At 40.2% G+C, this 14,158-nt stretch overlaps 1 protein-coding gene across 23 annotated transcripts in view; it reads left to right on the top strand.

Annotated features, from left to right (window-relative positions):
• The window catches only part of LOC102698543 (teneurin-3), a 285,608-nt gene that overhangs the window by 172,602 nt on the left and 98,848 nt on the right, over window positions 1-14,158 (top strand). For 14 of the 23 annotated variants that reach the window (XM_069192922.1, XM_069192926.1, XM_015345614.2 and 11 more), the window contains one exon: window positions 13,856-14,099. In XM_069192922.1, coding sequence (XP_069049023.1) covers window positions 13,856-14,099 — 244 coding nt within the window. The remainder of the gene's footprint in view (window positions 1-13,855; window positions 14,100-14,158) is intronic. The other 9 variants (XM_015345615.2, XM_015345622.2, XM_015345633.2 and 6 more) reach the window with 1 other exon arrangement.

A 14,158-nucleotide genomic window follows, 5' to 3' on the forward strand; every position in this document is an offset into this window, starting at 1 on the left:
GCCTCCAACCAGCCTATTGTACATTCTGAGTATAAGAGAACACACATTTCCTTTCTTTACCTGAAGGTTAATGATTAATGAAGTTGACCTGAAACTTTAGCATGTCCTAACTTTCATTAGTATCATTTGGCACTGCGTTTTCCCATCACCAGATGAACAGACCCTTTTCTCAGACATCGGTAATAAAAATATCTGTGTGACCAAGATATACGACTGTATGGTTTAACAGCACAGAATTGTAAGTACATGAATGGGCCGTCTCTCAGCCTGTGACCTTCTCTGCTATTACATTGATGAGTGTTTTGGCAAGCTGTCCTTTGACAAAATTAGGCTCACAGGAAAACCAAAGGAAAGGGAAACAATTCATTTTAACCCATGGCAGAGTCTTTGTTCCTGAATAAGGAGTACTTGCAAAGTAGTAATTAGAGTACAATTTTAGGTATCTAAAATCTCATGTCTCTGAATTAAGCTTTTAATAGCACGAATAAAACTGTAACTTTGTCTTTCTGTGTTAATCTGGTTCTCTCCAATTAGTGTTTGCATTTTGAAATAGTATTAGGTTGATCAATTAGTGTGCTTAATCCTGGAGAAGTTGAGCAGCCACAGGAGTAAATCAAGTAGAAGCAGTCTACCGGGGATGCAGCCTCGTTGCCGGTTCTTAAAGAGCAGGTGGAACATTCAGAAGGGCAGCCGTGAACATAGACCCCTCCAAGAAACTATCAACGTGTCAGAAACGCTGCAGACAAATCCGTCTGAGTCTCTTTGTAGTCACTCGAATTAAACACCCATCATCATAATCTTCTGCCCGTACAGGATGTTTATATCTATAGTGTACACGTTCTCCTTGGGGTCAGTGTTAAAATGGATCAAAAGAACAACAAGATGGAAAACCATGAAACTCCAAGTAACGTATAATAAACACAGTATGACAAAAGAACTGATTTTGCAATTGTGGAATCTAGTGTGCAGTGAGACCGCTCAAGGGCTCAGAGCGTGTGAACCTCTGGTGCTTCCTGGGGCCACAAAGATTCACCCATAAACCAGAGTTTGGTAGGATATTGCTGAAACTCTCAAGTTCTAGATCATATACAGTATGTCTCTTCAGATGGTTTATAAAAACTACAGTTTTTAAGGCTGCACTTAACTGTGTTGTCACAAACATAGTAACTCCTGCAAAAAGGGTGTTGTGAAGTCCTCACCAGGACAGTTTAGTCCTCACGAAGACAGTTTACTTTCTTTATCAACAAGATGCCATCTTCTTTAAAAATTAGAAGTGCAAAAACTACAGTATTTGTCTCTGCTTTCACCCCATGTCAAACTTCCTTCAGTGGTATATGCTGTAGAACAGTCCAGAAAAATAAGATAAGTTAAGATCGCTTTATTGGCCATATACAATTTCTTGCATTAGGAATTTGTCTTTTCGCAGACCCCAGCTTGCTCTCCATGAGACACACAGACAGGGAGAGAAGCTTGGGGTCAGAGCACAGGGTCAGTCATTTATGCGGCGCCCCTGGAGCAGCGAGGGTTCAGGGCCTTGCTCAGGGGCCCGACGGAGTAGGGTTTCTCTGCCGCCCATGAGATTTGAACCGGCAACCTTCCAGCCACAGGCGCAGATCCTGAGCCACAGAGCCAGTGCTCCGCCCTAAATAGTTGTGTGTTAAGAGTTCTGTTCACTTTTCTCACTTTCTAAAAATATAGTCGTGCTCCTTCTTATTAATGACGAAAAACTGTACGTGCCACAAGACGCCCCATCTCCCTTTGTTTAACTCCACTTTATTGTTTACTCTTCATCTTCATATTGATCCCAGATAACGACATGCTGTTGAGTTTGTCAATATTCAAAACGGACTTTGCCTCAAAAAAAATATAGTCAGCTCAGCCGATAAATGTCATCACCTGCTGATATTTGGCTTTTATAAATAGCACACTGTACACATATTTGAGGTGCATACATCCACTTGGAAAAGACAATGTATTCAGATCCATTTTAATCTTGGACTGGTTAAATTATATAACAGGAATATGATCTACTTTCTGCCTCATATTACAGCTCTGTCTGAAACAATTCAGATGTGATTAATTGCATCTGCATTTGTGGCAGCAGTTACAGCCAGAAAACAAAAGAATTTCTTTTCATTTGACTCTCCTTGCCCCCTCACACCCCACTCCCTAGTCTCAGGTCACCATCTGTTTCTCTCTCATTTTATTATTTGGCAGGGAATAAAAAAGATTTTGACTTTATTATTTTATGTTGTTTGTAATATGAATCAGGTGAGGGATCTTTTTATTCTCTCTTCCCCCCCTCTGGAGTTTTGGTCATTGGGTTTTATTTTCTGTGTAATTCTGCAAGTGTCAAATCGATTTAGGCTTCAGCTTTGATCAGAGTCCAAAATGGTATCGATTTGCACTTTTTTTTTTGGTGCAAAATACAATTCATCTGCTGCTTCCTTACGGTAACAGGAGCCTCACCAGGCTGTATCCCCGGCCTGTTTAATCAGTTATGGGCATACTGAAGTGCTCTCGGAGGGCGGAATGGAAGGGCGCAGGCAGAGAGTGCCCCACTGCGACCCCTGAGGAAATGGACTGTTCCTCGCTGTGCACTGACACACATCCCACGGCTAATGCCTTTCACAGAGCTGTCTGAAATTTGGCCGTTTTCAATTCTATCTGGGTCTCGGACCAAATGATTTTTTTTTCCTGCAGAGTGAGAGCCTGCCTTCACCCTTCTACATGAAGCTTCCAAGGTTTCAGGCAAAGCGTCTTTCCAGCAAGCCCAGGAGTAAAATTAGCTTCATGCCCCAGATATTGCATTAGTATCTAATTGTCTTGGGAAGGGGGTTGTAGCCTTCTTGTGGCTTTTCTTAAGTCCTCTGAAAGAGCCTGGGATTCTCAAGTCCTTTGTCTTTCCCAGACCTGCTTAGTTAGCTCTTTGCTGTCTTGAACATACCTCGACAACAAAACCAAACCAGTGGATGATGGGATTTACATAGCTGCGCAATAGCTTCCGAGTCATAATTTTGGACAGGGGCAATAAACTCCAGCTTCTACCACTGATGAACCGTGTCTATATTTAAGATTTTCTTGTTCCTGCCAAATCGTGCATTGATGAGGCGGTTTGTGTCAGCCTCACTTTTAAAATTTAATACTTTATGGATCATACCTATGTGTAATGTGTGCAGTTCATCTGCTGTTTGTGTAATGAACAATAAAATATCACCTTTCTCCAGTTTATTTTGTGTAGGAGTTTTTCTGGATATTATAAATAAATGTCAAATAAATCTTGTATCATGAGGATCATAGGCAATGCTCAGTACAGTACATCAATACTGTGTGGGTGTTTTAAAAATGAGTGCTGTGGTGCATATTGTATTACAATCATGCACCCTTTTTGACTCTGGCTGTTCTTTAAGCTGCAAGTTTTGTTTGCATGAGAGCTTATGTTTTAGCTACTGTATCAGGCGCCTGTAAGACCATGATGTTTTCACAGTCCCAAGCTGGCTGCAGAAATCCAGATAACTGATAAAATGAAAACAGTGAGGTGAAACATGACGGTTTGCCGTGTTACTGACAAATAACCTTTTCCTGTGGTGCTGTCAAACAGGAATGAAGGTTGTAGCTTTCAATAATATCTGCTGCAAAGGTACAGGATGAAATTCCACTCGAACTTGACATGCTATTGATAATAAAGGTGTCATTGATGGCCTGTTTGGTTAGGGACAGAGATTTTTAGCCTCCTAAATATCTGACATATACACCTTAAACATAGTGATCAGTGATGTTTAATGTAAACATGAGAAGCACAATAAATTATTTTGAGGGTGGAAGAAGTACAGGAAAACATTTTGGGAGGAATTAGAAGAAAATGAAAGGCATCTTGATCTAGTATATTCAATTAATACGTCTTTAGTAGTACAGTTATATAACCTTTTTGTTGTGTTGCTAGGTATCCACAATGTTTTTTGGAAACAGTATGGATTGAATGCAATTACTTAGAGATCCGCTTTCCAATACGAGCACCGCATGGAAATGGGTCTGGAGAATTATTTTTTTCATTTAGAATCAGAGGGAATTAAAAATGAGAGATTTTACGAGTGAATTAACAGTAGTAATTGGTAAGTCAAAGAGCTTGACAAACAACATAGACATCATATTCATTAAGGATGAAACTTCCAAGATGAAAAACTGTTCACATGCACAGCCGGAAATCTTGACAAAGATGAAAGTAGCATTGGAGATGTGGGATGAAAAGAAATCAGAAGTTTTGATGCTTTTGGCCTAAATACTCTCCAGTTGTGACATACACTTAAACATTAAACAAGTCCCCATCTTTTTTCACTGCAGATTGCTAATTATCCAGCACCACCCACTTATACCCTCTTTAAGTATTGTACTAGGTGCTATTGTGAAGTACTCCTCTTTTGTGCTCCTACTGTAGTTACCTCCTCATTACAAAAGGACAATAAATCTGACAACGGCACATTCTAAAGAATTACAAAGGTGATATGTGCAAGCATAAAGGCGCACAGGTTCACTTCACTGATGCTGTAATTCAGTGAAACAGGGAACTGCATTCTGGGAATGCCGCTGCCAAGTGCGCCGTAATGTCAAGCTGTTCATAGAAGCAGAACTTCTTAGAACTGCTGTGAGGTATTATGGCCATCAGATGATACAGTCATCAGATTCGGGGAGGACATCATGGAAATGCCCTGTAATCCTGGCAACTGTGGTGATGAATTGGCACAGCTGGTATCTGATAATGGTAGCATTGCCTTCACATGGCAGGATTCACCTGGGACTGTCCAGCTTCGGTTTGGGATCGATGTGCTGCATCTCCAGGTCGTAGTACGATCCCAGACCTGGGAAACGTGTCAGGTTTCCAGCTGTCACTGTGCAAATCACGCGCAGTAACATTCCTGTTATCCCTCTCAGTGCTCTTCATTGCTGTCTGCGTGCTTGTGCTGGAGATGTTTTTGCACACCCTGTACTGAACACTTGCATAGGAGATGTGGCTCTTTTTAACTTCTTGTCAAAACCTTGACATGCAATGTGACACCCCAAAGTTGTAGAATTCCGAACTTTATCTTTTAAGATTTAAATGGTGACTGCATTTCAAAAGTTTTTTATGTGTTTCTATGTTTTATGTATATATATATGTCTTTAAAGATAACAGTAAGTCTGAAGATTATTTTATAATATACATGCTATTTCAATCTAAAAAAAATGTTTCAAAGACATTTCCAATCAAACGCGTCTCAGGAGGGCTGTGTATTTGTTTGAAATCTTTTTGAAATGAAACTTTCTCAATGAGCAAACCCTGTTATTAAAAATGTATTAAATTGAAGGAAGTCATGCACTTCTCCTGTCATCTTATTCTTCAGAATGCAGCATAACTTGGCAAAATTAATTTTGTGCATTAATTTAGTGTTTGTGCAGTATTGCCCATTCATTACACAAGTACCTAATTAGATAAAAACCTAAACTCATGGGCTTGGTTCCGATACAGTACCAGTGAGGCTGGTTTTAGGTCATGCTGCTCTTCCTTTTGATCTACTAGTTAGCCCTTTTGGAATTGGTAGACACCCAAAGGCTTTATTTTCAGTCTTGGAAAATACAATTAGAACTTCATTTATGATTTTTCAGTGACTAAATAAGGGTTAAATACAAAGCAAACTGACCTAACACTCATAGAATATTTCAACAGTGCATGTTAATTTTCAACGTTTCCATGTAAAAAGAGTGATCAAATAAGAAAATCAGTAAATTGTGATTGAAGTACTTTTTGTTCAGAATATCAAATCGATGGGGATAATATAGCAAGGTGATAGAAAAGAGCGATTAGACTGGATTTATGTTTATAATTTTTTTTTCCTTAATGATTGTCAGTTTTAGAGAGACATACTGTGTTGGGCAATGCACTTGTGTTTTGTACTGATTGATTTCATGAATACAGAAGTGGTCAACTACGTGGTAAAACACCTCAGGACAGCAGAGTATACAAACACATTGATATGTTTTTGTTTCAGCTCAGTGGAAGTTCCTGAATGTCAGGGTTCAATCCCAAGACCAGTTGTATGTCACATGACCAAACCATTTCTTGTCATTGGCTGGCTCGTGATGCAGCTATTATCTTTTTTTTCTCCCAGTGAATGGAAACAGTGCGCCACCCTTCAAAAACGATTACATTTGCACATCTTTAAATATCTTCCTGAGCATTAGGCTAAAAATGTGATTTTACAAATTGCATAGGATGACCTTAAACCCCAGGGCTGAAGTAAGAGCTTTTAGGGATCCATAGCCATTTAAAAAACTACATTTTCATATATAAATTTAAATATATTGGTGCTTTCCCTGATGGCCAGTGAGGCCTCCAATAGGTTATTAATGTCTTGCTTTGCCCTTACACCTTTGTAACTGGCAGTTTTCCCCCAGCACTGGGAGGATGATGAGATGTTTAAGTCGCATGTGTTTGCCTTTGTTGAAACTAATTTCCTGAAAAGGGGTTGAGAAGCAGGCCTTGTCTATACACGACCATCTCAGTGTCAGATTTACCATCTTTCACGTCACCCCGATGGATTTCACACGATCCACGGTGGAGCAAAAACCCGGGGATGTCGGTGGAGGCTGGTGGGGAAAACTGCAGGAACCCGAGAAGAGGAGGCACGTCTTCACGCGAAAGGGTGGTGGGAGAATCAAGCAAGCCGATCAGCCATGTTGTTGAAGACAATATCCTGGCTTCTTTCTAGAAGTGACTTAACGAGATTCTCAGATCAGTTAGCTGCCCACTACCGTATGGGCTAAATGGGCCAAATGACCTCCTCTCTTCTGCACCCTTTCCTATATCCTTCTGTGAGCAGTTCCGTCAGCCTGCGGAAGGGATGCGTATGTATACGGTACATAGGGTGGACTGAGCAGTCAGTGCGCGTTCTGTTGTTTTGTTTTACGGCCTGGTCCACTGGGGTTTGTGGGCTGGCCGGGGACTGGCAGAGGCTACAAGGGCAATTGAAGTGAACTGCCATTGAAGAAATACTGCAGACAAGTGGCGAGTCTCCTTCGAGGAAGTCCCCCATAGGCAGAGCAGACTGAAAGACAGAAGGTGGAGACCGAGTATCAAATAAAGGGCAAGGGAGTATGAATTGGTGGGGGTGCTGTCGGTGGTCATTTTTGGTGCGTGCTTGTTTGATTAAGACGTTTTTTTATTGAAGGAATTAGACAATTCGTGAAATGGAGAGACCAGTTAATAAATCATGATGGTTTTAGCTTTAGAATGAGTATAATAAAATGAGTACAAGGTGGTTTTCTTTATGATTGAAGTACTTAATATTTCTACCACGAGTGTCTGAGAAATGTATATAATTGACTGTGTATATTTGCCTGATATAATTTTGCTAGTGGTTGACAAGACAATTTAATTACTTTCTTCTAATTGTATGAATATTTTATTTTAAACAACATCTATATCAATTCTGCCATTTTTTCTGTTGTTAACCATCGCTCAATGAGTAGATATGTGCATTTTTTTCAAATGCTCCCTTAATAAATAACCACATTGATATATTGTACATTATACCCTTCTTTTTTGTTTAGACTGAAAGATGCTTTTCTAATTTTAATCCTAATGCCGTTACTGACATAATACTTGAATCTGTGCTTTAGTGTTTTTTACTGCAGGCGTTAAGGAGCATCTAAATTGACTTATTTTACAGTTTACTGATCTGTAGCATGCTTTCTGTAAGCAGTTGCTATATGTTAAGCATAAGGAGACAACAGACTGCTGGTTTACTGGATTTTGAATTGAGATAGGGTACGTTGTTATACGGCACCTACTTAATGAGTTTCCTGCTGCAGTGTGACAACGATTTAGTACTGAGCTTCCCCGTGTTATTGCGCTGGATAAGTGCCAGCAATCTTAAGTCTGAATATGTCCTTCTCCTCTCTCAACTGTTGTAGGAAAGAAGACGCTTACTATAAAGCCAAGACAACCTTTTTTTAAACCGGAAGTTTTTTTAAGGAAAAAAAAAAGATTTGTGAAAACAGCCCAGCAATAAAATGGCACACGCTTCATAAAGCACTGTTTGATAGATATCACTTGCACCATTAAGAACTAAACGACAAAGGATGTAATTTCAGTTCTGCCATGCAATATTAATCAAAACGGCTTTAAAACATCTTGCTGATGGGAAGTGTGACAATTTGACATTGAAGAATTATATGATGGAGACATCTATCTTCATCTGATTTCAAAGTAAACTCTATAAAACATACAGCTGTTTAATCTATCTTTACATTTCACCACAGGTTTTGACATGAGCATGCACTTCGAGGTGTACGGCCTTTCATGGAGATAGATTGTTTTATAGCATCTTTTATATAGATTAGAGACCACCATAGGTTAGAGGAGTTTGTTTCTATTGGGAGTGTCATATCTCAGCTTGTTAGCTTCTAACTCAGAGCTCAGTGTTACATGCAGTGTCGGAGCCAGCAACAAAATGCAACTGAGACGAACAGATAAAAGGTTTTAGTTTTTTTTCTAAGTATGCTCCATTTTGTAGCAAGGTAGTTGCAGTCTGAAGTCTAAGAATGTAACATTCTGTCTTGGGGTTTGATACAATAATACAGTACGTATGAAAATATAGTATCAATATGGTATGTAATCATCAGGCAGAATTCTATTCCTTGGCGTTCAGAGGTTGAGAAGGCTGTTTCTTCTCTTCTTTTGTGACCCCATGATTAATGTCTTCTAAGTGAAGTCTTTAAATAATTAAGAGTGCCAATTAAATGCCTTGCAGCATCTTCAGAAATACATTACCTGCAGTTAACGTCTGATCCCTGTGTGTCGGCAGCCTGTGACGTCACAAGGGCTCTGTCATCAGAGGGGAAGCAACTTGTTTTTCTTTCCTTTCTCTGGGCTTCGGGTGCCAGGAGGGGAGAGGCTGGAGCAGGTCTCAGGGTGGCACCAGGGGTGTCCAGCTCAGGGCTCTCCCAGTCCTGCTCTGCACTCAGAGCTCATGGGACAGACACCGGGTTGCCATGGCCCTCACTAGGACAAATAATAATAATAATAATAATTGCTTACACTTATATAGCGCTTTTCTGGACACTCCACTCAAAGCGCTTTACAGGTAATGGGGATCCCCTCCACCTCCACCAGTGTGCAGCCCCACCTGGATGATGCGACGGCAGCCATAGTGCGCCAGAACACTCACCACACATCAGCTATCAGTGGGGAGGAGAGCAGAGTGATGAAGCCAGTTCATATATTCAAATAGCGCTCTGATAAAGGGTGGGCGGCACAGTTCTGCTATAATTATCTAAATCTGTATGCAGTGTTTCGTGCTGTTTACAACACCGTGAAAAGGAGCACCCAAATGTATTTAGACGTTTTATTGAACTTTGATTTATTCAATCACTTCAACTATTTACAGAAAAGATTGTCAGTAACCCAAGCCAACACATTTTCACTCCCTCCTGAGTGCTAGAAGATACTTATTACAAATAATTAATTAGTATAATAGTAATAATTAGTATAATAAAATAATTTTAACTCTAGTAATTACTGAATGGAAATTCAAATGATGATATTTTTGAAGATGGTCACATTACTTATACCTGAATTATTCTCTAGTATGTTAGCTTTCAGTAGCCATTGCTGTTGAGCTACTGTATAAGCCTGATAAAATCATATAAACGTGTTCGTTTTGGAAAAGAAAATATATATTGGTAAAAAAAACTTTTGTGTAAAACATTGCTTTTAAAGAAATTATCTCCCTGAAGGTTTTGTGTTTACTGTTAGAAAAATATAATTTTGATACTTCACTTCTCATCTAAAGTTTGTTCACAGCTTTAACTTTAAACAAATAATAATGTGTATACATATAAGCAATGCAGTCTGTAAGTCTCTGATTTTATTTTTTGTCTGTGACTTACAGTACAATGTTGATGGATTACCTCATATACTTTGAATTTCATTAGGTTTGTCTACGTTACCTACATTAGTTTTTGATCTGCATTATTAATTATTAATAGGCCAAGCTTCCACAAAACTCTCTGCAGTATTACTTTCTGTCTCTTGTAAATTATGGCAGTATTTTCCAGAGAAAGTAACATATAAATGTCAAAATGGATTACCTAGAAGTTGCCTGAAATTTTTAGAGAAAATTTATGTTTTTAAAAATAACTCAAAAGGCACTGTTTCATTATTAATTTAACTTCCCTGGAAGACAGCATTAGCATTTGTTCAGACTAAATCAGAAGTGAAAATCTTGCTAGTTTTAGAATTGTCATGCTTTTTTTTCTGGATACAGCTTGCTTCCGATATATAGTACACTATATGTGGATAGCTCAAAATCTTAACTTTGCTGTGCAAACAGTTAATATTCTGTTGAAGAGAATGTCTATGGCATAATTTACTTTTCTGAACAGAAGAAAGGTAGCCAGTGAGAGGGCCTTTTTGCCCCTCAATTCTCAAGGTAAGCATATCTAAACAAAGCCCTGGTATGGACTCCAGGCCTTCCTTCAGATACACTGGGCAGCTATTGCCATATTCCTGCGGTTCTTTGTGTAAGGAAGGGCTTCTCACTTTATTGCACTTCCCTGCAGTTTCCACTTGTGTCCTCCGGTATGTCTTCCACTGTTGAACCTGAAGCAATTCCTTAGGTCGACTTGAGAGATTATACAGTACCTAGTTTCATCAAGTAGTTTTCTCTGTCCATAGATGAAAGAAGTCGTTGGGTTTTTTTTTTTGTCTTCCTTTTCTTTTCCTGCCCCTGGGGTGTTCTGCAAGCATTCCCTTTTGGGATCTTGTCTGCTGCTGGATCCTCTGGCCCTATGGGAGACAGTCCCCTGGCTCCACGGTGTTGGGTTGCTCATGCATGGTCATGCTTCCTAAATAATCAACTGGGTTTTCCGCACTGCGATGAAAGTGCATTAATTCCATAGAGTTTTGTAGGCTGTTGTACTGAAAGACACGTACTGTACTGTTTCTTTTTTGTAGTGCAAGAGCGAATCTCAGGTAAATGACTTCCCCTTCCTCTGCCCTGCAACTCCCCCACCCCTCCAGCTGTGCACACAGGGCCTTATAGCTTAAGTACCAGAGACTCGCGGTTGGATTTCTTGCCTAATTAATTTTAAGAGTAAGTTCAAAACGGCATGCAGAATAAAATCTAAATAATAAGCATGCATTTACTTTGATTCATGTAGAGGAATGTTTCAGAACCTTTTATTCGTGCTATTCACGGGAGAGACGCCGAGTGTGTTTTCATAACAAAATACACTGACAAGGACAAAACTTCCATCCGAGCTGAACTGCTGCGGCGTCAGAGAAGACGACGCTTCCCCACTCTGCTGTCCCTGGGGCCGTGCAATGTGCTCCACTGCATAGGAAAGCTCGTTGTCTCTGTGTCATTGGTGATCACCACAAGATGTCCCATCCTGCATCCCCTCTGGTCCAGGGAACATTGCAGAGAAGTCACATTTTGGAGGGTTACAAAGAGTGAGCCAGAGGAATTGGTCCACGTGAAAAGTGTTTTACCTTTGTTTTTCCTGCGGTGGCGATGCAAACGTGACGAGAGCTGCCTCAGACAGTTACAAGGGCCGGGTTTAGTCTGACGTTGGCAAGCAGAGTTGTTTCTTGCAACTTAATTTGTTCTGCTTCCTTTCTGTCTCCTGACAACACCGAAGGTTCGTTGGCAGGTTTTACAGAGAACAGTAGGTCCCCCCGTTATGCCACAATCAGTGTTTTCACTTTGTAGAAAAGTGTGGGAGTAAAAATAAATACAACCCACTTCTCGGAGTGAATAGTATTTATCTATTGAAGTTGCGAGACCATGAATGGGTGAAAATTAGAATCTTTGGTTCACTTTCTTTGTATATGATCAGACTGACTGTGTGAAAATGCTTCATCCAAGCACAAGATAAAGCCACAATTTGCACATACTGTAGGGCATTTGACCTGAATCCAGGAAATGCATTTGGATGATTATAGGAGCTAAAGCTTTATGGAATAAGAAGCAGCAGTTACCCGTTGCACATGTTGAGGATGATCCAGAATACAGTCACAAAGATTACAGCTGCATGTGTATATGGAAAGATTACTACAGAGAGGAAATACAGTATGTGATGTTAAAGAAATAGGCAAATGCATAAATATTTTAACAAAGGTGCAAATGTTCTGGAATTTTCGCTGTGTTCAGTGTAAACAGCTTTAATTCACATCTGTATTTTTCACTACTTAGAAAAACTGGTTTCAATGAATGTAATTCACTTACATTTTAAAAGCGTTGTGTAACGTATCAGAATTTAAAATTGCAAATGCTAATTGCAAAAAGGTATATCCTCCATGTATGAATGTTATATAAACTATTTTAAGTTCCTGCTTAATTTTACTTTATTTTAAAGGCTTGTGTAAAAAAATAATCATGATAATTTAAAGGTATTATTTTCCTGTTGTCTCATATAGATTGATTTTGCACAGTTCTTAACTAAAAAAGAAAATATTCACAGATGGCTAGAAAAGAGGTTTGTTAGCTCGGCTTACCAACTCATTTCATTTGTCATTTGTTAACTAAATGCCTTTTGTTCCTTGTGTTCACATGAGAAACAGAAAACATATTTAGAAAGTAAGGGTTTCCACTCTACTACCAAACCCTTTTCGTGTGTCTTAAACAGCAGTATAAACTCCTTGTAGCCATTAGATCTCAAAAGGAAATCTCGACTGGGCGCCGTCAGTGCTGCTGTGGGAGACCACCTAAGAAAACCAGGCCACTGCTGTAGGCCGTTTTGGTGGGCCCTGAAGATGCACGTCGTCTTCCGTATTCCAAGTCCTCTAAAGCGCTACAGTATATCAGTATAACATCTGGCAACAACTTATTTATTTTTATTTTTATTTTATTTTTTGTATTATTATTATTATTATTATTATTATTATTATTATTATTAAAGTCCTTAAAATATCCATTAAGTATCTATTAATATCCATTTAGTCCCCTCTATGATACAGTATATCTAAAAATAACAGTAAAATGGGGAAACATTTAAATCCATATGATTGTTCTCGTTAATTCATCAGTTCTTTTCCCTCTATTATTATTCCCCTGAAGTGAAGTACTTATTTATGCATCGTGGTTTTGCCTCAAAAAGAAAGCGAGAGTGAGAGAGAGAGGATTAGGTGATGATCACAACGTGTCATTGTAGAAGGTAATTATACAGTTCTGTGTGAAATTGAAAAACCTGTTCTTTATGTGGCCTAATGGATGTTAAGGTCATTAGTTATATGAGTCTTTTCAGCTGTAATCAGATGTGAAACATTCTGTTAAGCACCCATAAAGAAACATCTGCTTTACTGAATGACCTTCTGGTAAAGAACACAGAGCATTCATTCAGTGAATATGTTGATATGTTACTCATTACAACTGCTTGGAGTCTGGATAGAAGGCTGGACTAATTTTAGAGTGCGCCTTTGGCTAGAGGTATAAACGGCAGCATTTTTTTTTTTACGCAACGGCCTGGAAATCGCTTTTATTTTTCACCCTCGCAAGTTTTTGTTCTGTGCAGCAGGTGAACTGGCTGACGTTTTTTGCAGCTTGCGGGGGGGGGGTGGTGGGGAGGTCCCAGGTGAACCAGATTGAGCGGCAGTCTCTCACACGTTGGTCCAGATGTGGCCCTGTCATGACGCCCGTGGATATCCAGATACATTTGCCTAACGCAGTGCGCTTGATTGGAAGGGACAGGGGCTGTACTGTATGTTGGTGCCAAATCTGATTTTGCCTCATCGTTATTCATGCTCTTTCCAGCCGGGCCGCCTGCAGGCCATGACGGTTAACGTTCCCCTTGTGTTTCTTTTTTGTCTCGTGTTTTGGAGCAGAACAACCCCCCAACCACCACCAAGGCCCGCCCGCGATCCAGCCCATCCCTCCTCCCCACAAGCCTCCCCCAGCCCAGGCGCACCCGTCCGTCACCTCTCTGAACCGCAACTCCCTGACGAGTCGGAGGAACCAAAGCCCGGCCCCTCCGGCCGCCCTGCCCGCCGAGCTGCAAACCACACCTGAATCCGTCCAGCTGCAGGACAGCTGGGTCCTGGGCAGCAATGTGCCTCTGGAAAGCAGGTCAGTGGCTTCCACACCGGGAGTCTCCCCGGAGCTCCGGAGGCTCCTCGCCGCCCTCC

This window comes from Lepisosteus oculatus, chromosome 1 (genome assembly GCF_040954835.1).
Source record: "Lepisosteus oculatus isolate fLepOcu1 chromosome 1, fLepOcu1.hap2, whole genome shotgun sequence".
Classification (NCBI taxonomy): domain Eukaryota; kingdom Metazoa; phylum Chordata; class Actinopteri; order Semionotiformes; family Lepisosteidae; genus Lepisosteus; species Lepisosteus oculatus.